Source organism: Strigops habroptila, chromosome 7 (assembly GCF_004027225.2).
Source record: "Strigops habroptila isolate Jane chromosome 7, bStrHab1.2.pri, whole genome shotgun sequence".
NCBI lineage: Eukaryota > Metazoa > Chordata > Aves > Psittaciformes > Psittacidae > Strigops > Strigops habroptila.
Window position 1 is genome coordinate 24376796 of NC_044283.2, and position 22226 is coordinate 24399021.

General features: G+C 38.8%; 1 protein-coding gene across 10 annotated transcripts in view; it reads left to right on the plus strand.

The window, feature by feature from the left end:
* The window catches only part of UBE2K (ubiquitin conjugating enzyme E2 K), a 45775-nt gene extending 23862 nt beyond the window's left edge, over window positions 1-21913 (plus strand). For 7 of the 10 annotated variants that reach the window (XM_030493418.1, XM_030493425.1, XM_030493423.1 and 4 more), the window contains 4 exons: window positions 1268-1350; window positions 11419-11518; window positions 15089-15217; window positions 15569-21913. In XM_030493418.1, coding sequence (XP_030349278.1) covers window positions 1268-1350; window positions 11419-11518; window positions 15089-15217; window positions 15569-15643 — 387 coding nt within the window. In that variant the 3' untranslated portion in view covers window positions 15644-21913. Of the gene's footprint in view, window positions 1-1267; window positions 1351-1950; window positions 2014-10226; window positions 10292-11418; window positions 11519-15088; window positions 15218-15568 lie in introns of those variants that run through there. The other 3 variants (XM_030493422.1, XM_030493426.1, XM_030493427.1) reach the window with 3 other exon arrangements.
* The last annotated feature ends 313 nt before the right edge of the window (window positions 21914-22226 follow it).

Genomic DNA, 22226 nt, shown 5'->3' on the forward strand with positions numbered 1-22226 from the left:
GTCTACGTACCATGGTTTTAAATTGCTGCTTTAGGGCTTGCTGGCTTCCATTTCCAAAGTTTATAGGCAGCTGTTACAAGCTCAGTGCACTGTAGCATAGTAGTGCTTATTCTGGAATCTGTAGTCTTGAATGGGAGGCCTTTTTGCTTGGGTCTAGCCCTGCCTTTCATCTAAAAGATTTCTTTATCTCGTTCAGTATGTGCTTTGACAGCCATTGTTAGCAGTCATTCACTGTGAGAAATTACCTAGCATTTACATGGCTTTTTACATTTTCAAAGTGATTTAGAGAGTTGGGCTAGTTAATAAGTGGCTCAGCTGACATGATCTCTTATTTTCTGTCCTGGAGAGCAGAACTGTTATGGTCTTACCTATTTATACACCATGATTGCACTGATGTTACTATAGCCCTGTATGTACAGTCTTTTGCTGTAGTGTCTGAAAAATAACATGTTCTCTGCACTGATTTGCTTGCAGATCAGGGGCAAAATTTGAAAGGTACATATAAAAGGAGTTTGGAGTGAGGAGGTAGAGATGAGAAAGACAGGTCAGAGTCACTAGAAGGTAGTTAAAGTGCAACCTGAAATAAGGGCTTTGAAGAAAATGAAGGAGAAATTTCTAAAGGCACATATATAATCCTTTCAGAGGGCAGCTTTGGGTTGTGAGACTTTCAGAAGAAAATGTTGCTTTTAACTTTCTTAGCATCTTTAAAAAATAAAAAACCAAAACCCAAACAAGCAAACCCCCAAAGAAACGGAAAAACCCCAACCCAAACTGATTTTATTAGTGCTTTGTGAGCATGAATACACTTTATTTTAGTGTAAAAATATGGACAGGATCAGTGAATGCATGCTGGGACTAGATTCTTTCAACAGTTAAGAAAAAGAATTGTAATCTAGTTAAGTTCTGGTTTCTTGAAAAGCTTTCTGCATATGGGTAATGAGACTGGATGGTTGTAGAAGTAGTAGCACCCACCAAGGAATCAGGCTTTGTGTGATGCAGGGATATACACATGTGACAGCGTATGAGAAGGCAGTTAGGGATGAGTTTGGTGTCCTCAGTTGAGTTCTGTTCTTGAGTAAAGCAAGGCTCTGTCTAACAAACAGCCTTGCAAACTTGAAGCCTCCTGAAATAAGTGATATCACATGTCTAAAGTTCCGGTTTTAGCTTGATGTTTCCTAAATTAGTATTTCTGTATTGTATTATTTAAAATGTTTACTTAATACATGGCATTTAATAACTGGTTTTGTTTCTAAAAATTATCTTCTAGGTGCGGTTTATCACCAAAATATGGCATCCTAATATTAGCTCAGTCACTGGGGCCATTTGTTTGGATATTCTGAAAGATCAATGGTAAGATTCCATATGGATTTAAGTGTGCAGAATCAAATACACTGGTGTTCTGGGTAGGTGGCAACAGCTCATGTTGCTTTTCGCTTTGCATTTGTAATTCGAGATGTCCTTAAAGCTTACAATATTTCAGTACAGTATTGTGAGTTGAAAAGATGCAGATGAAATGATTGGGTGGTAATTTGGAAAGCACTAAGTAGATATTACATGCATAGAGAGCTTTTCCAAAAAGTTTGACACAAGGGTTATGATGAGTGTTTCATTGTTGTTGATGTTTTGGGTGGGTTTGTAGGTCTTAAAATTTTTAGTTGGCATTTGTTAATGGAAAAGAACTATCTATTGCCTCCTAAATTTTGTCCTTTCAGCCTCCTGAAGTGTAAGCAGAAAAAACCCCAAGTGCTTATCTTCACTCTGATTCTTGACTTCTACTTCAAATAAAAATTAGTTCTGGTAGAGCTAAAACAATGTATGAAGTAAGTCTGGGAGTATAAAATGTAACAGGTCAGCAGGTGGAAAGGGAGAAGAAGAGACTGACTGTACTGATTCTGTCTCATTGTTGATTATATTGATGATTTGCACCTCTGTAAACCATTTGTGTTTTAGTTGCTGACTTTTGATTAACATTACTGAAAAGGTGTTAATGGCCCAAGTCTGTGGAATAGACCTGTAAGTGTGCAACCTGTAACAGCTGAACTCATTGTTCATTTGTTTTGCCAAGTAATACATTTAATGTGGTTTGAAAATTATATGCACCAGTTGTATGATAGACATGATACCTAACATGAGTGGAATAAGCTTTGTTATTTTCCTCCGTGTCTGCCCTAAAAGAATAGGACTGTAATTCCCCAGCAGATAATGTCTAATCCGTACAAGCTTCAAATGTTTGTAAAGTCAACAACTTCATCAAGACTGCTGTTGGGCAAGCAGAAGTCAGTTGGGTTTGAAAGAGCAGAAAGCTTGAGTTGAGGTCTTGAAGGTTATACATAGAGTGTATTCATCTCTTACAGTGAGAAGATTATGCAAATCGTGTGGCACAGGATACTGTAAATTACTAAAATGAAATAATGATCATGTTGTCTTTTTCATTTCTGGAACCGTGTGTTTTTTCTTACAGTCTCTGAGCACTTGATGTTCTTAGAGGCAGTAGAATCTTTCAACATAAGTGCCGTGGCACATGGTATAATTTTCCTATCAGTAAAGCCAGTGCCTGCACCTAGTTACTCATACCACCCTGTAATTATACTGCAGATTAATGACTCTTTAGCTGTGCAAGTTACAGTTTCCTGAGGTATTGAACTCTAAACCAGATGGGCATGAATGACCTGAGGGTGAATGGGCAGGAGGTTGGCTGGTTGGTTTGTGTGTTGGGATTTTTTTTATTTTTGTTTGTTTGGGCTTGGGTTGTCTTGGGTGTTTTTTTTGTTTGTTTTTTGGTGGTTTTTTTTTTTTTTTAGGGAAACAAATTTTGGAGGGTGTTTTTAATATGGATCACTTCACTGATTTGCCCTATAGCACAAAAGCCTAGCTGGGAAAGCAGGTTTATTTCACTCGAGACAAGGTTTATGTAGTGAGCATATGGGGCGGCAAAATTCTTTATTTCTGGAAGCAAAGGTGGTTAACATGGAACTCCCTCTCGGTGTCGTTAATACTCTCCTAGGAAGAATTTATCCAAAGTTTTTAAGCTCAGGGTTTGGTTTGGGTTTTGTTTTGGGGTTTTTTTTCTTCCATCTTTTGGTACTCTTTTATGCACTGTCTATATGATTTACTCATAGTATCAAAGTTTGTGACTTTCAACACATATCTCCAAGGCTAATCTTTCCATATTGAAGCCCCTAAACATCACGTTTCTCAAAAACAACACTTCTTTAACATTCTTCCCTAGAAGCTTTGAGGAAGGACAGTCTGTAGCAGAAGTCATGCTTATTTAGCTCATTTATCAGATTCTGAATTAAAACTGAAGTAATGGCTTTTTTTTTCTTTCACGTTTTCTTGTTATCTTCATATTACTTTAATACATTCCCTAATTAGTGTTTTCTGTGGAGAAGGATGGATAATCTTGCTTATGTAGCAAAGGAGTGGAATTCAGGATTCCACATTTTGGTTTCCAGCCCTGGAACAGGTCTTCTGTTGTCTTTTCAGAATTGCCAAACATTGTGACATTTTGTGAGAGTCTCACAAAATTCAGTCTTAACCTGAAACTGCTGCTTTAAGAGTGAAGCAGTTAATAGCTTTAAAAGGAAAGTTTCTGGCCTTTTCAGTGGCTGATTAGGCTCAAAAATACCAAAAGGCAACAAAGACCTGGAATCACGAGTTTCAACTGATTATTTTTTTTTCTTGTCAAAACTATTGAGATTTGGAAAGGAAGAATAGGAGAGAGGATTTGACTTGTGTTCTTGTAGTCTTTGAAAGTTAGGTCTTGCACAGAAAACTTAATCTGTGTTTCAGTTCTGCTTGATGGGGGTTGGGGGGAAGGGAAACCAAACCACGAAAGACATTAATCATCTTTCACCAAGATGTAGACGAAATAGGAGTATTGGAGCAAGAACTTGCCTTCTGTGTATTTAAACTGGCTGGCACAGGGAGCACCAATATTATGCCATGTATGTATTTTTAAACTCTTCCTTTGAAACACTTTCTTTACTTGGAAGCACTAAGGAAAGAATTTCACAGAACTTGGCGAAGAGGAGGCTTATTTCTTAATTCTTAATGTATTATAGGAGGAGGCTTAATTCTGTAATTCTTAATGTAGTGATCCCTTCACTTTCTAGTGGTGCTCTTTCTAAGTTTTGTTTCTTTATCATGGAATGGTAAATGAAAATTACTCGAGCATTGTTGAAGTGTTTGTCAAGGTCTCTGGTCCTTTGGAATAGAGGAAACTTGTGGCTACCTCCATCCTTTCTTGTTTGAAGGATTTCAGTATTGTGATAGAGAGTTTTTTTGTGGGGGGGGTTTCTGGGTAGCTTCCTAAAACTTCCTAAGCCATATAAATGGTTAATATTGTTAAAGTTAATTGCGTATTGTTCTTCAGTATATGCTGGTTTAGTTATTTAAACTGAGAAATGCACATATCACCATGTTAAAGATTTCTGCATGTGTCAGTAGAACAATGGTTTGAATAAAATGATAGATTCATTAGAAAGCAAACAAACAAACTCAAGCAATATCTGCCCAACCTTCATATTTAATTGATTTCCCAGGTATTCAAAGGTAAATGGGACAAACGAAATTCCAAAATACTCTGTTGGCTGTGTTCTAGAAAATATATTTAGTTCCACAGTCTGTCTTGCCAAATCTGTTAGTAACAAGCTCTGTTTCTGAAGTGCCACTTCATTGACTTGTAATGCTCTTAACTGAATAATGCTGCTCTTGTTACTGTGTTGAAATGTAAGTCTCAAATTCCAGTGCATAGCTGTGTTTTTCAGTGAGGTCAGTGGGAGCTGGAGGACAGAATTTGGGCCTGTATGAGTTACTAGGGTTTCTTAGAGTCAATAAACTAATAAAATACTCATTTATATATGGTGAATACACATACCCAGACTTTAATGTGTTTATATAGTTAAAAAAAGTCTCTTTGCTACTCACCTATCCCATGATAATGACTTTTGTATTGAGCATAGTTGAGGTATTCTTCTGCATATTGGCAGGAGGTTTTATCAGTTTGCAAAGTATAGACTTGAAATGATTTTTAATGAGTTCAATGAAATCCTTTCTCCACAGTATATGGTTGATGCTGAAATTCTTTGCAGCTGTGGATTTTCATCATGTTTAGATTTGTAAATACCTGTTACACCAGTTTCTCTGCAAAGCAGCTACTATTTGCTGGTAGAATTAAAATAGGTGTATGATTTTGTAAAAGGAATACTGTTTATTCTGATCTGATACGACTTTTGTTATGTAGTTTCGCTTACCGTGGCCTATATTTATCTTCCAGGCTAGTATTCTATCTCAGTGTTTTATTCTCAAATATAAAATGTATTGAATACTGTTCACTGAAACCCAATAGCTAAATTACTTGAAAGCTGCTCTGTAAATCCTTTGAGCAGTGATTATCAAGTGAATGTATTGTGGCTGCCTGTATGGCTACAAAAACCTCTTGGCTGTTGTGGGTTTGACAGTTGAAATAAAAATGAATAATCAGAGTATTTCTTTTTCATAGTGGCTCTACTGGAGGATTCACACTTCAATTTTCGTTGAGATGCAGAAATCATTACTGTAAGAGATAATAAAATTTTAATAGATACATGAGCAACAGCCAGCTTGTAGTAACCATCTTCTTGGACTCATTTATGTATGGTGGCACCTAAAACTGCTGGGTTTTGTTCAGGGTGTTTGAGGAGCACTGAGCCTCCTTACAGCTCTGAGAAAAGTGCAGAGAATATTAACATTGTTTGAGGGAACTGTTCAGCAAGCAGGCAGGCTTTTCCCCCTTGCACTATGTCAAAGCTATTCTATTATTCTCTTTTTTTCTTTCCCTAACAGGTGTCCAGTCTTGTATTTCTCCTGTAAATAGTGACTATACAACGGGTTTCCACTCAAAGGCCTTATTCATTTCCTCCCTCCTTCCAGATTCCATAAGCCCTTGGTACAAGTTCCCAGAGCTTTTCTCTTGGATTAACAAACTTGGTTATTTCACAAATAGAATAAATATAGCAGATTATTTTTTAAAATAATAAAAATAGACGTTGCCAGTAGCCATGTTTGGTTGACAGAGTGGGGCAGCAATCTGCTGGCTGCAGCTGTTCGTGTGTTCTGCTGGGTTACCTCTCAGAGTAACTAGAGATTGTGTCCAGGGAAGAATGTACAGAACATAAGTAAAAACTTCCTAAATGGAAAATTACTTACCCTTTAAAAATGAGGAAGAGAAACTGGCAGTGTTTCATAATCCTCTTAGGACTCTTTCAGCTCATCAAAAGGTAAGAGATTTCTTACCTCAGGCATGCTGGGCACAACTGGCTTGCCGTGCTTTTTAATATCACTATATTCACCCAAACTAGGGGTGCTCTTTTCTAATGGAAATGCCCCAAGATACTACCGAAAAAAATTATAAATTGTAAGTGAACAAAATACATATGCTCTCAGAGGGGCAGTGCTTCCCTGTAGTGAGCTCTCTGCATCTCACTGATAGATGTTACTGGCCTTTCCTCTCATTTTGGAGGTATCAAACTTGCAAGCCTGCATAGTAGCTAGGCAGCATTTTGGGATGGGAGTGGAAGTTAAGGGTTATTGGAAACTTTAGGAGAAAGCAGGAACCAGTAATGTCATGGGACAAAGGCAGTGTAATGTCACATGCAAGGCAAATAGGATGCTGGGATGTTGGAAGTTCTACCTGCAAAACTCATGATATTAGCTGCCTGTTTTTTTATTTTCCATTGGTCAGGCTTCCATTGTAGTCATGTACCCACTCTGAGCATTGTATTCCAAGAAAGATGGGAACCATAGGAAAAATCCAAAGTAAAGTAAAAAGCAAATAAGACATAAGCAAATATGACCTATAATGAAAGATCGGAAAGCCATTTTAGCATGCAGAATATCAAGCATGGTGAAGCATTAAAATAGATTTTCCAAGAAACTTGTGAGGCTCCAGTTAAGAACAGATTAGGCAGAAGTCTGTCAGGAATGATACAAGACCTTGCCTTTGACACAGAGGAGAGAAAAAACTTAAGACCCAAGTCTGCAGCTAGCTGGAGTTAGCAAAGGGAATTGCTTGAACTCCATGAGATGTTTCTCATAAACCCACACCTAGAAGTAAACTTCACATGCAAAAAGAGTTGGAAATCTTTCTGGTTTTTTCAGGATTCTATTCTGGAAAAATAAACCCTTGACGAGCACTGGAAAATGCAGAAGACCTGTATCTTTCCACTGGAAGTTTGTTTTAAGGAAAATACAACTTTTTTTGCAGCATATTCTTCTCTAGCTTGTGGGGATGCTGTGTGTGGGGTGTGTGTTTGGTTTTCTAGTTTTGTGCCACTGTTGGCATAGATTTTCCTCCAGAACTGGTGATGAGAATTGGTTGTGCTCTTTGCTAATGAGGAACAGGTCCTGCCTTACTAGTGTCTGTAAATGTAGTTCTGGGCAGTCATCTCCATTCACTTTATTCTGTCAAAAGAAGATAATGGGAAGGAAGAAGAGCTTCTTAAGGTACTTGGGAAGCGAGAATCTATTTTTAGATGCCCCTCCGGTTTCTTCTGAGAATCTTTGTGTCTGAAAAATTAAGACAAAGCTACATAGAAAATAACAAGCCTTTCTTTCTTACTTTGATCAGGAAAGCTAATTGCTGTCCTAAATGTAGGAAATGTTACACGAGTATACAATAGTTACACAAAATACATCAGATTTTCATTACCATTAATCACAACTTTAATTTTTTCTTTTTAATACAAACAGCAGCTGAAGCAGTAACAGGTTTTCTTTTAAGGATACTTCTTTAAACATTTGTGTCCAATGAAGACTTTCTTATGTGTGAGATGTGAAAGCCATTTTGAGACATGAGACTTGAAAATAAGTTGTAAGCTATGTTTTTAAACCTTTTTTCATATGTAGCTAAACTAGTCTTGTCTATAAAGTTATTACTTCAGAGTTTGAGTTCTCTGAGCACATATCCATCTGTATATCCAAATGGATGAGGTATTTATTTTTATTACTTACTTTGAAATTGGAATGTCAGAACAGAAGTTCAAGTCTCAGTATGCTTTATATAAAAATCTACAAACATAACATAAGAAAAGACCGAAGGGGCCTAGAAGTCTTGAAAGCCAGCGACGGCTGGCACAGGCCCTTGTTCTGGGCATCCATGGCACCTTTGGTCCTTAGTAATGCTCCCTGCTCACCAAGGTATACTTTCCACTCCTAAAAGGTACAGTATGAATGGAAGTAAATTGCATGAAATGCAATTGGAATGCAAATGGAAGTAAAAGTGGCACAACTAGCTGTGACCCGTTTTGTGTCTTCTCTACGTGAAATAATTGTAGTGCTTTCAGGTGTCTAAAATAGAAGGATTTCTGTAAAGGCAAGTGCAGAACAGCTTTTGTTTGGTGAAAGTAACTGTAGTATCAGTTACAGTTGATAGATACTTCATGTTAAGTCTGTCTTTTTTTAACTACACTAAGTAGTGTAATTAAAATATTTAACTGGGAAAAAAGACTTTAGGTTTTATAGTGTGTGTGTGTGTGTGTGGTGGATGAGGTAGTTCCTGAAATTCACTGCATAAAAATAAAAACAGTTACATCCATTCAAGAATAATAAGGTCTGAAAGACTCAGCATTCAGTGACACCTGAATGCTGGAATAGTCAACCTGTTGCATTACATTGATTTATTTCTAGCAGATACCACTGTGAATGAAGTAATCAATGCGTACATTGAATAGATTAATTTCAAGACAGTATAAACAAGTAGGCATCACAAAGAACAGGAAATAACAGTAAAATAGCATAGGTACATGTAAAGAAAAATATTTCTATGTTCTTTCACTGAGGTTTTGGGGGGGTGATTCCAGCTTGACCAAGATGCTTTGTACGCTTGAGTTTACTATGTTAGCTGGGCTCCTGTAACGCAACTGAGGACATGTTTCAGTAACCAGGCATTCTTTATCAGATTAAATATAATCTTACTAGTTAATCACCAGCTTTGTTTGTAATTTAAAGAAATGTTCTTTGGCCTGGAAGAAGCATTCAGCTTGGAATCTGAAGTACTTAAATTTAGCTGGAAGAGAATCTGAAATTCTGGGAAGAAAATAAAAGTTTAGTTACTAAGGAATAAAAAGATAATTATATGTTGTTAGGGTTTTGTGATTTGTCAGAATTTGGATCTAGAAGCACAAGGGTTTTTCTAAGATTTAAGTCTGCAAAGTTCAGCTTGAGGGACTTCAAGCTGATGCGGCAGTTGGAATGAGACAATATGTGCTAATTAAAATCTCTCTCGCTTGGGATGTTTCTCACTTGCGTTCTGATGTAGAACACTGCACTGTGAAAGCTCAGTGATGATTATCAAGCTAAAAGAAAATAAAAGTTTCTAGGAAAAATCTTCTAGAATTAGAAAGAATAAGGGAAGAATGCTGTATTTGGATGGCTTGTGACGTAGCAGGAGAGCTGTAAATGTAAGCAACAAAGATGACCAAAGGGCTGGAGCACCTCTCCATGAAAACAGGCTGAGAGAGTTGGGGTTGTTCAGCGTGGAGAAGAGAAGGCTGCGTGGTGACCTTAGAGCAGCATCCAGTGCCTAAAGAGGGCCTACAAGAAATCTGGAGAGAGACTCTTTGCGGGGGCATGTAGCTATGGGACATGGGGTAGTGGCTTTAAACCAAAAGAGGATAGATGCAGATGAGAGATTAGGAAAAAATTCTTTAGTGTGAGGGTGCTGAGGCGCTGGCACAGGTTGCCCAGAGAAGCTGTGTCTGCCCCATCCCCGGCAGTGTTCAAGGCCAGGTTGGATGGGGCTTGGAGCAACCTGGTCTAGTGGAAGGTGTCCCTGCCCATGGCAGGGGGGTTGGAACTACATGATTGTGAAAGGTCCCTTCCAAGTCAACCCATTCTATGATTCTGTGATCTAGGAATATAATATTTGGGTGTCATGAATGTACCTCAAGCGTTTTACCAGCATCTGTTCTCTGTTCATCAGTGTATGCTGCTGGAGTACCTCAATACTGGTGCCCAAGCACTGGAAAAAACAAATTTCTGAAATCTGAGGCTGGAAATAGATTTGCAAACTGTTTCCTAAGTATCTGGACTATCAGGTCAGACTCTTCTAACAGACTGTCTCCATTTCCTTTCAGTCTTCTGAAAGAAGAAACTATTGTCTGTTGATTGAAAATGGAGCAGTTTGTGTGTAAGAAATTGGATGCGTGTGTTTCACAACTTGCCTCTGATGTTTCGTGTGCCATAACAATTTCACTCAAATCCAAGATGGCACATTTTCCCGCACTTACCTTTCTACTAGTTCTTAAGAAGAGTAAGCAGTTTTGTGCATTGGTTTGAGCGTCTGTTTCTGTCTTTACCACAGCAATGAGGAGCCTGCTTAACACTTCAAGTCAGCTGAAATACTGAACTTCCACAAATTCTGTGGGGTCCTTATTTGGCTTCCAGCATGTGCCATGGTGAAATGGTAGATCAGAGATGGTATTCATGACCAAAACCTAACTGTATATTTAATAAGTTACTACTTTCTGAATTGACAATGTGTAACAATCTTATACTTTCCTGGGTGTTTATTGATTTTTATGAGCATACTTGGTTTTCCCTTAGTAAATCATTGAGGTCTCTTGTTCTGGATATGGTTTGAGATCAAGATTAATTATGAGAAGTTAGGACCATAGAAGCTCTGACTCAAGATCTATGCTACCTTCAGCAGTGTTCTTTCACAGGGGCAAAAGAGTGACTTTACAGCACTATCATGACTACAGAATGTTTTCTTGCTTCTCACAGTCATGTCAGGTTGAAATGAGGGGGAACTGAAATAATATATTTTCAGTTGCACGTTCTGTAATACACAGACCTTTTTATTACTATCGTATTAATTCACTATGTAAATTGTTAACATTTTCTTGCAAAATGTCATCTTAAAACTGATGCAATGCTAAAGATACCTAATGTATAAAGTTCCTAATCTGTTACAAGTATTTAAAATACAGGTCACTAGTTCTGTATATGCTGTTCTGCTATGCAGAGTGCCAGCAGAGGGAGCACACGGGGGCTCCCAGCTCAGTACCTAGACCTTACAGAAGGTGCTGTTGCTGGTAGTAATGAAGGATGACACAAACTTCAAAGTGGCATTTTTATTTTTCAGATGGATTGAATTCTGTGAAGTAGGCATGGTCAAATCTGTAGGTCAAGGACTTTATTTTCCAAAAGCTTAAGCTAGCAATGTTAATAAGAAAGTCCACATTTAAAACCCTATTTAAATATATAGAATGGTATTCTAATACCTATTCTAATACCTATTAAGATGCAACAGTTTAAAATTATGATTCTTAGACTTAAAATATGTACATGTCCTCATACCTTCTGTGATACTTGTACAGCAGCAAAGGTGAGTACAAGCATGGGATTTGGTAGTCATTTTCAAATGTTTAATTTTAGGGCAGCAGCAATGACTCTAAGAACGGTGTTGTTATCACTGCAAGCGTTGTTGGCAGCTGCAGAACCAGATGATCCACAAGATGCAGTAGTGGCAAACCAGGTAAGATACTCAGTTGACTGTGAATTTGTAACACTTCTGTAATCTTTGCTAACTTGGATTAGGTCCGAAATCTTGGGGGAGAGAAAGATTTTTAAAGAATTTATTGAAAAGTTGCCTTAAAGTAAGTGCAAGTTATTACAGTGGTTTTTTACTCTTTGGATTCCAGTGTAAGTAGCAGTTATTTGCCAGTCTTCGGAGATTTATTTTGTTCATTTTCTTCTTTATTTAGCTTGTCAGAAATGTCAGAAGATAACAGCATAGTAAAATGAATTCCAGTATAACTTGGCTTTTAAAATCTAAGGCTTCTAGTATAAGAAAAGCAATGTTGTATTGGTTTAGAGTTTTAACTTCGCAGGGTTCATTGGATTTGGCTTGGTATGTAGCTCCTTTTCCCCATGAATATGAATATTGGTGAGCATTTTGTTTATTTAATGACAAAATTTTGTGAAGTGACTTCAGGTGAATTACTGGTGTGTTTAATCCTGAGGAGCAATTTATCTGAATGAAGCATTCTATGTATTTTTGCCTTTGTAAGTACTTGGGATAACCGGTTTAGTCACTGGTTGAATTTGCATTAGTAGAATTCTGTGATCGACAGGGTTTGTTACTTTTCAGACAGTAGCAGTAACTTATAAATACCAATAAAATGTCAGTTGGATCTGATGCCATACCAGGACTGATGTCATTCTATTTAAAGTGTTGTCGAAAGATGAGAACAGTCATTCCATAAATTAATAGTCTGACAATTTTCAACAAAGTCCCAGGAATGTGTGTGGTGTTTTCCTTTTTACTCGGGGGGGGGAGAGAGAGAAGGCCTGGCTTCCCCACCGACTGGTACTAGCGTGTATTTCAGTAGCGGAAGAACAAAGCAATTACAAGGTTCTTCCAGCATCAGTCTCATCTGTATTTGGTATAAGTCAGAACCTTCCAAGATAGGGTGACGAAGCGTGCACTCCTTCCATCTAAAATCTATGTAGGATGATAAATTAGCAGCTTATCAAACCTGACAGGATTTGGAGGGAAACTTGGAGATCAGAGGTAGGCCCTTGCACCGCTGGGTGGGGAGAGCTGTTTGCTGCTGCTACACTCAGTAGTACAGAAGGTTTGCTTGTGGGATTCCGCGTTACTTCTCAGGCTGCTCTGAACAAATGTCCCTGAACAGTTCTGTCAGACTGAATTCCTCTGTGCAGGGAGGATTGTTGCAGAGGCCAGTGAGGCCACCAGGCATGTCCCTGCACTGTTCTTTCTTGCTGGATGTGCGCCTGTGCTGTCAGCCTCTCTTTATTAAGCAAACGCACTTTTTCCTTTTTTCAAAAAACAAGAATAGTGTTTTCCATTCTGACCGCAATGGTAGAATTTTGTGTGGGAATCCTAACAGACTTGTAGAAGCTTTTGGGCTGGAAAGAGTATGTTCTCAGGCAGAAAACTTCATGAAACTTCTTGGATTCAGAAGAGCAGTTTTCCAAGCTGCCTCATCAGGTGCTTGTGGGGATGTGTCCAGTGGGACTGTGGCATGGCTGATGTGGGGAGGATTCAATTTCTCCTTTTTCCCTGCAGTTACCTGCATGGAAACTATACTTGGGCTTGGTCTTGAGTTACAAGCATGTCTGTGTAAATAAAAAGTGATTATAACATCTTTGAGAGATGCAGTGGTAAACACCCAGTTCCTTCATGTGTTTTATTTGGTGCTGGGGTCTTTTTTAGTTTGTGTGGGGGTTTTGTTGCTTGGGGTTTTTTTCTCCAAAACCAAAAATTCACAAGGTTATTCTTGTTATCCTCCACACTCATTTTTCATTATGTTTATTTACTAAACTATGTGTTAAGACTGCTAAGCTGTCCAGGTAAATGGCAGTGTTCTACATGGTCGGAGCTGAATCCCAGGGAGAACTCCTGTTGGAATAACGGCAATATTTTCAGACACCAGCTGTCTGTTGTCAGAACTACTTCAACTAGTTGCTGGGTTTTTTTAAGTACAGCAGCATTAACTGCCTCAGATTCCTTATATAGAGACATCAGTAAGAGGTGCCTTTAGGCTTTTCTCAATTCAGTGAGAAGCTAGAGTATTTACGGATACCTAAGTAAAGGAATTTTATTTATAGGACACTGGAAGCTGGTTCTGAATAAAATGCAGTTATGCAGATATGACTAATCCTTTGCACTTCAGTTAGTTGCTTTCTAGGCTTGGCAGTGTTCTCAAATACATATAAAAAAAGTAATTGGGGGAAGATCTCTTAAGAGCAGAACATAGTACTTCAGGATGCTACTAATGCATAACTTAATCTTTCCTCTTTTCTAGTCATTACAACCAAAGACATTTATTACAGACCACTGTATTTGCAACACAGCGAGTTATTTCCAACAATAGATTGTCTCCCATGTTTGTTTTAATGCTATTAATAACCAGATAGTAAATATACAAATTACTTCATGTGGAGCAGAATGAGTGGGAGGTGTACAAAGCACACAATGCAGTGTAGTTGATGTGCTTGGCTGTAAGAGAGGTAAAGTTAAAAGTACTGCAGTAGAAGTATTGTATTCACTTTGACAGTGCTTTATAGATTAAATGATTGTTTTTATGTATGAATAAGATGCTTGGAATGATAATCAGCCACATTTGTCTTTAAAATGCATCTAAATATTTGAATAATGTATTTCCTAATATCTTGGTTTGTTATTAAGGGCTAGAATTTATTATATATCTAAAGATGGGAATACCTACTTTTTAATGATTAAGGGGAAGAGGGTTTTTTTAAATACAAAAAAACCCTTGAACTTGATATTACATACAGAAGTTGCTAAAATAGGAAACTCTTCTTGCTTTTCTGAGTACAATTTATGACAGATGACCCACTTTCTTGGCTTTTGAGTTCTGAAAACTGTGTGATGAAGTTCATTCTGTTGTTTATTAGAAAACTTATTAATGATGAGATTGGTGTAAAATAGCATTTACATCTCTGCATGGTGTTTTTTTCCAGTAATTAATAGCTTACATGAAAAGAGTTACAGCTTCCTGGCTTTTTTGCACATGCTCACCTGTTTTTCAGCCCTTCGTTTGCCGTGTACAATATCCTTACTTTCAGGAGGAAGTCTGGTAGTAAAATGTCAGCCCTGACAGAAAAACTGCCTACTTGCAGTGTATAAAACCAGGCGTATTTGAAGTGATTACAGAAATACTTTAGAGTAGTATGCATATGTACATTCAGGAGATATTAACATAGGGATAATTTTTGCTCTACCACACTGAATATAAATTTTCAGTAGCTGTACTAAATATAGCTACTTCTGATCACTGCAATTGAGAGCAGTATGTGCTTATACATACAGAACACCCACAGTGCGTAATTTAACCTAGAGCCAAACGCATTAAATGAAGTGCTTGCTTAGGTTTACCCTATGTGTAAACCTCACCTCCAAATTTCATCTCAAAACTAGCAGTTTGATCACTGTGAAACACTTGATGATGTTGTAGAAAGAATGATGGATTGGAATCTGCCATATCATCTTGCTTTTTGGTTGGATTGCTGAGTTGATTTAACTTTCCCCTTCTCCCCTCCTCTCTCTTTTGTGTAGTACAAACAAAATCCAGAAATGTTTAAACAGACAGCTCGACTTTGGGCACATGTGTATGCTGGAGCACCAGTTTCTAGTCCAGAATACACCAAAAAAATAGAAAACCTTTGTGCTATGGGCTTTGATAGGGTAAGTATATATAACTTACATATTTTTAAGTAGGGGCAGGGCAATTACATGTGTTTAAATACAGGAAGCCCTTAGTATACTGAAGTAGACTTGCTACATCCATGACCCTTTGTAGGTCTAATCATTGCTTTGTTAATTATTTTTAAGAATCAGACTTTTAAACTACAACAGTATTAATAATCTTGTGAGCTACACCTGCCTTTTTGAGACAGTTTTTCTGTAAACTATTAGGATTTAACAAATGGTAAACTAATGTGTTTTGATTAATCTGTGAACTTTTCATTCCACTTCGCAGAGCTGCAGGTTCACACACTGAAAATATTATTGCCTTTTTTTTCTTTCTCATTGCAGAATGCAGTAATAGTGGCCTTGTCTTCAAAATCATGGGATGTAGAGACTGCAACAGAATTACTCCTGAGTAACTGAGCCATGTAGAGAGAGCTGCTTCAGTAGTCCAGCTTGCCCCTTCTGGAGGAGCATCACCATCTGTTATTTTTAGGATTCTATATAGATTCTCTTTTAAAACTGGCACTCTTACCTGATGATGCTATCTAGGCACTATTGGAGACTGAAAAAAACGCTCTGTAAATAAAGCTAATTAAACGTCTGTGTAAATTTAAAAAGGGGAAATACTTTAATTTTTTTTCTTACTAAATATTGTAAAAATTCTTTGAGCTCAGCTAAGATAATGGGAAAAAAAACCATGCCTACTTTAGTGTTTAGCAGTGTGACGAAGACTAGCAGGAACTTGCTTCAGGATTTTGATTTAGTAATTCAGAAAGCAACATTTTTGAGTGTTAGTCATCAAAATTGTTGGTGCCACTCATCACAGCTATCTTACTGTTTTTAACATGGATCCTATGTGCCTGTGGATTGACCTATATTTGCATGCTTGTACTTAATAGACATATTAGGTAGGGTCGCTGAAGAGAGCACCATTGAAATACTCGATTGTTCTTGTAACTTTTTTTTCCTGAAAGACTTTGAAGACTTACCCAAAGTTCCAAATGGTGACCTATTCAGAACTGGTTTCTTTCTAGCTGATTAATTGGGAAACCTGATTCTCCTCTCCCTTACATCATACAGCTGAAAATCCTCACTAGATCATGTTTCATCATCTCTGGTTATTATGTGTGCCATTTACAGTAGTCTAGGCTCCCATTTAAAAATACATTTTGAATTATCAGTAATGATTTCCATCCATCATGTTTTCTACACGCTCTCATAAGGAGTATGCCTCAATATAGCACAAAAAGATGGAGCTGGTTTTCTTTCTTTTCTTTTTTTTTTTTTTAATTTTTCTTAAATAGATGTAAAATGTTCTTCAGTACATTCTGGATAATATGATTTCACTGGGTCTGAAGGAGGAAAAATCTGGTTCTCTAGTGTACTGAGAATTAAAGAATATTTTCTTTGAGTACTTGATATGATGCAATCAGCTGTTTTTTGCAGCAGTTTTCTAGCTTTATTTTGGGCTTCAATTTAAGGATTGCTTACCAGGTACTTTAAAATTCATCCTTGCTTGCGTTTTTCTCTACTTGACACATGGAGGCTGTGTTGGTGTTTTTCTGTACATACTTCAAATGCACATAGAAGTAGAAGTGTGTTCTCGGTTTAGCTTTCTTTTGGATTGATGTTTCTGATAAATGAGAACTGAAATCTTACCTTGGCTTGTACATACAGTCAGTCTTTTTATTCGTATTAAAATGACATTTCATCCTGAGTGCAAAAGCTTGAAAATTATTAGTTTTGCAACTTCAAACACTAGTACATCTATTTAAAGAGAGCTGTAATGTCTTTGTGAATATGATGCTAAGTTTTAAGAATATATCTGACAAGGAAGCTCAGAGAAATCCTGAGACTAGAGAGAGGGGATTGTGGATGATGGAGTACTGTGTAAGTAATCTTTTCCACGCCTGGTTTGTTCTTTTTTTCTCCTAAACTCTGGATTAATGGGGTGGGGAAATACATGTCTGGGGGTTTTCTGGAGCTATGAAGTACAAGTTGAAATAGTTCCATGCTTCATAGACACTCTTTTTATAAATCATGCTAGAGGAAATAGGAACATTATTGTATCCGTTAAATATCTAGAGCATAGTGGGAACAGAACCAGAAAATAGAGCTGTAGAGATGTAGCTAGTTCAGGGATGTTCCTTGTACTGCTCTGTGCGATGTGTCCAAACCTAAAATATTTCAGGACACAGACAGTAAATACTTTGAACTCATATCAGTGCAATACTAAATGCATTTGCTTAGTCTTTATACATACTGCTTTTTAAGGTATAGTCAGTGATCAGTTTTCTTGAGTTAGTGTAAATCATTTGCAATGATGCCAAAGGAAATGAGTTGTTTTCTTCTTTCCTTATATTTATTTATTTTTTTAACAAGAAGCTACTACTGTTCAGCTGGTTTGGTAGGTGAAAACCAGGGACAGTAGGAAACTATGGCAGAATGCCGCTTGTGTTAATCTCAAGTTGCTGTCTTTTCTGTTATACAGGCTAAGAACTTCTTGAATACATCAACACCATTTGTTTGTTTTTTTTTTACCCTGGTGGTAATTGTAAATTGCTGACTACTTTCCCTTGTTCTTCACTGCTGTTTATCAAAAGAAAGAACTTGGAAATCATTGTTGGGGACATAAAACATGTCAGTTCTGAACGTGTCTTTTGATAAGATTAGTCTCCTAAAGACAGCGAGTTTTCCAACAGTATGTAAAGGGATAAAGGAAGCAAGGGGAAGGGGGGAAAAAGGATAATGGTTCTTACGTGAGCATGGTCACCTCTGAAATAATGCTGTTAGGTTTTCCTTCTGTCATGAAGTTACCTCATTTTCTTTTCTACTGCAAAACACTCATCTTCCCTTTCCCCCTTATGTATAGATGTTGGCTACTGGGTTTCAGCCTCCATTCATGCGCTTGGTAGCAAAAATACCTTGATGCTAGCTCAGGTGCTGGCAGGAGGGAAGCTTCTTCGGAAGTGAGCGGGGAAGGCAACACAACCCAGCATTAAGGAGACATCTGCAGTCTGAAGTCCCTCTGAATTTAACATGCGAGTCCTTTATAAGGAATGTTTTTGTATTCTTGGTAGTTATCAGAGTTGAATATAGGGATAATGTTGTTCGGGGTTAGTTTAACTGCAGCTGGGGCTGAGCCCTGGGAATTTTGCTGTTAATGTTCAGTTTATCATTATGAGTTTGTACATACAAAATGGTAGTTCTGTTTTCTGTATGACTGAACTATGTTCAGGGCCCTGTGCTCTCTCAGACATGGAGTTGCCACAGAATCCACTCCAGCTGTGGTCTTGGGCTGCACGTTCACTGCCTTCTTACAAGAACATAACACATTGGGTGCAGTTGGTTTCAAAGTACAAATAAATCCTGCATTGTCTTCCTCTATCATGTAAGAAGATGGCTTGAAACTTAATTTTGAAGTCTAAATGGTCCCATTTTTCTGAACAAGGTATTGGCAATGGTGCTGATTGCTAGACCATCAATTGAATTTCACTGCTGAACGTTCTAATGTGCATCCAGCAAAGTGGTTTATCCCCTCTTTGTTTTGTTGGTGGGGAACGAGAAACTCATCTCGTCCTGTTCCTCAGGGTGGAGTACAGCTTTGTTCAAAGGCAGAGAAATGCCCTTTCCTCTTGCCAAAAGCCTCATCTTCCAGTGAGTGCCAAAAGCCCTGACTGTATCCCACCCCCACCCACCGAGTCACAGCTCCCTCCTGTCGCTGCTGCGAACAAGCTGTGTTCTCAGTGTGACAAACGGGTACATTTTGGAGATGCAAACTTAGGAACATATCCTTCTGAAAGATGTGGCGCATATGCTCTGCATTCTGCATATCCCAAACTGTAATTCTTGTTTTTTCTTTTAGTAATCTTGCCACAGAGTACATGGGGCCTTGACTATAATTGGTTCGGTGTTATTTATCTGAGCAATTGGGTACTCATGGTGTAGGAATGTCTTGGGTTTTTAATTATCATTGTATTTAATTATCATTGTATTTAACTGTTTTCCAAGTGAATTAGTGTTGGAACACTGACAAGGAATAGAGGATCTTTTCTGTTGTCTGAAAGGAGGAGTTAAATAGCCAGACAGAAGCTTACCTTGTAACGTCAAATCTGCGTTTTATGCGGTGGGTAACAGAAACATTTAAACTATGCAAATTGAAGCTTAACAGCTGTGAATCAGACTAGGCACTGCGGAGCATATGGATTGCTTATTTAATTGGGAAAGGGAAATGGAGGGGGGAATCAACACACGGTTTCCAGCAGGAGTTCTTGTTTATTGCATTGGTCCTGCACTGTGAAGGTGGAGCATTCCATTTTCAGAGCAAAGGGAAAGCTCATGGTGTGCATCTCCCTCGCTTCCTTCCTGAAGACCAACACAAGCCAGCTTGGCCTTGGAGGCTTGCCCAGAGGGAGAAATGTTAAATACTTTAGCGGTGAAAGGTAGTTTAACATCGCATTTGCTGGTGAGCAGATGCAATGAGAAGATGAGGTGTCAGCTCCTGCTGTGTTGTGTTGATGAGGGGGGCACCTCGGTGAGTGTGGCCGTTGGGGTGGGGTTGGGTTTCTGTGGCTTTGATGGGCAATCAGCCCAGCAACAGGTAGTGAAAGCGCATTCATCGTACACTCTTGCATTGCGGAGCTAAAGTGTGAAAGTAAAGGTGCTCGTTGGGTGCCTAAAGCTTTTTCTGGGAAGACCATACAGATGTTTTTGCTGTTCCTGTCCTCATTTTCCAGGCACAGCTTTCCCCTATGGCTAAACAAAGGGGCAGTCACTTCTTTCTTGACAGTTTCCTGATCTATTCCAAACCCATCAGTAAGTCATGTAGCTTGCTCTTCCTGTTTGTGGTGTTAGTGTCATCAGCAGACTCATCACTAGACTTACAAGACCAACTGTTCTGCTTCTTGCTTGGGTGTTCCAGCTCCAGTGCTCTGTAGGTAGCAACTTGACTTCAGATTTGTTCTCACTGGCCAAACTCTTGCAAATCATTTGCACTGTACTGTGATGTGATGTTCCTTCTCTGCTGTTACCTGCTTTGTAGGCATCAAAATAGCTAGCTGGTCGCTTATGGTGCTGAGCCATCCGTCAGTAATGTGAGTTAAGATAATGACTCAACAGACAAGGAAACGTACTGTGAAAATGCTGTACTTGTCCGTTTTATGGCAGCTGCTGGTGCTCTGTTGTGCTGTCTGAAGGAGGCTGCCATCATACGAATGCTGATGTCAACTGCTGAAGCGCCCTGCTTTCACTTACCTCTTCCATCCGCAACTCTGACTTTTCTAATTAAAAATATGAAATAAAGACCAATACAACCTATGGCAGGAGGTTGGTTCCCGAGGCTCAGACTTCCTGTACAGGAGGAGCGGGTGGGCTGGAATGCAGCATCAGTGCATTTTGTCTTGAAAATAAAAGCTACACAAACACTTTTGTACGCAAATGATTTTTTCAATAAACACATTTTAAAAGATGTTGATTTTCACTGGGAATGCTTAACAATAAATGCATGTTTCCCTGAAAACAGCTTTCATTTGGTTTCTGGTAATTCCAGTTGTTCTGAGGTTACAGGGTCTACTGCCTCCATGTCTGTGATAAGAGAGAAAGGGGTGATTGCTTTTGTGATACATATGAAAAAGTTGTGGAGATGATGATGTAAATACAAGGTGTGTAATGGTGTGCATTACTTCAACTGACTGCCTCATGGTAGCCTGAGAAATCCATGTACAGATGCAGCACCTCTGTCTCCTTTCAAAGGCTGTTTCTGGGGAAACAGTCAACTCACAGGGGAAGGAGTTTTCTTTGGATTTTCCAGCACTGCTCTTGTTCATCTCATCTTTGTGCATTTTAAACTATGGACTTCATCTAAACTACAGCTCTTGCATGGGGAGGTGACAGCACTGTCTCCTAGCTGTAGTAGAATCTTGTAGGGATGACGACTATGGGTGTGTTTGCCACCAATACATACTATCCACTACTTCTGGCATTTGTCAACATTTGTTAAATGGAGTAAAGTGGTTTGAAAGATAGAATCTGCCCAGCTGAAGCCATGGGCTGGGAGTAATGCTGGCTGTAATGCTTTGTTTCAGGCCTATGTCTCATCTTCAGGTGTGTGTATGTGTGGGTTCTGCGGGTTTCTGGGCAGGTTCTACCAGTTGGGGTAGTGCTGCCCAATTTACGGTGTTCAGACAGTGGTGTGAGGCAGTTTTTGTTTGTTTCTTTAAACTTGCTGCCATCAGGAGCTATGGTGTATTGTGGTGCCTTGTTCATTAAGAGGGAGCGGGAGCACTCTCCAGCCCCTGTGCTGCAGCTGGGGCTGCCCATTAATTGAGAAGAACATTGCTTAAATCCATATTCTGTTGTTGTTGTAATTAGACACTGCTGTGACAAGATAACTGAGAGCTGCTTTATACTGAAATACTTGCAACGTTGTCCAACAGCCTGGTCATTTCTTCCAGCACCCCAAAGCTGGAAGCGAGTTCACAGTTGCCATGGACTGACAGTGCTTTACTAGCTCAACTTCTCCTGTACTTAATTCTCTGTTTCAGTAGCTGTCATATGGACATGTTTAGCTCTCGGGCAGGTAACTCTGACACTGCCAATGCAGCAAATCCAGGATTTTAAATTGTTTTAAGGTCAAGTCTGGATCTGGAGCACCCGTGTCTGGTATAATGTCAAATAAATTACGTTGCTTCACTTGGTGGCTGCTTTGTGTTGAAATACATGAAGTCTTAAGGTGGGTTTGTGACAGCCTGGTGTAAAATAAAGGGTAATTGCCTGGGATGGTGAGGAAAAAAGGAGTCTGGTGTTGCTGGGAGGAAGGTGGGAGAGAAATGGTTTAGTGCTGATGGTACCTGAGCCACCAGATCCTAGAGCAACCCAGGTCCGCAGCCCTCTGCTCTCACAGCAGGTAGGACAGGGACTGTGCGCAGCCAGCACCTTGGGTTCCCTGCCCTGGGCTCTGCCCTTCCTCAGTCTTGCCCAAAGTGACTCTTCTCCCAGCCAGTGT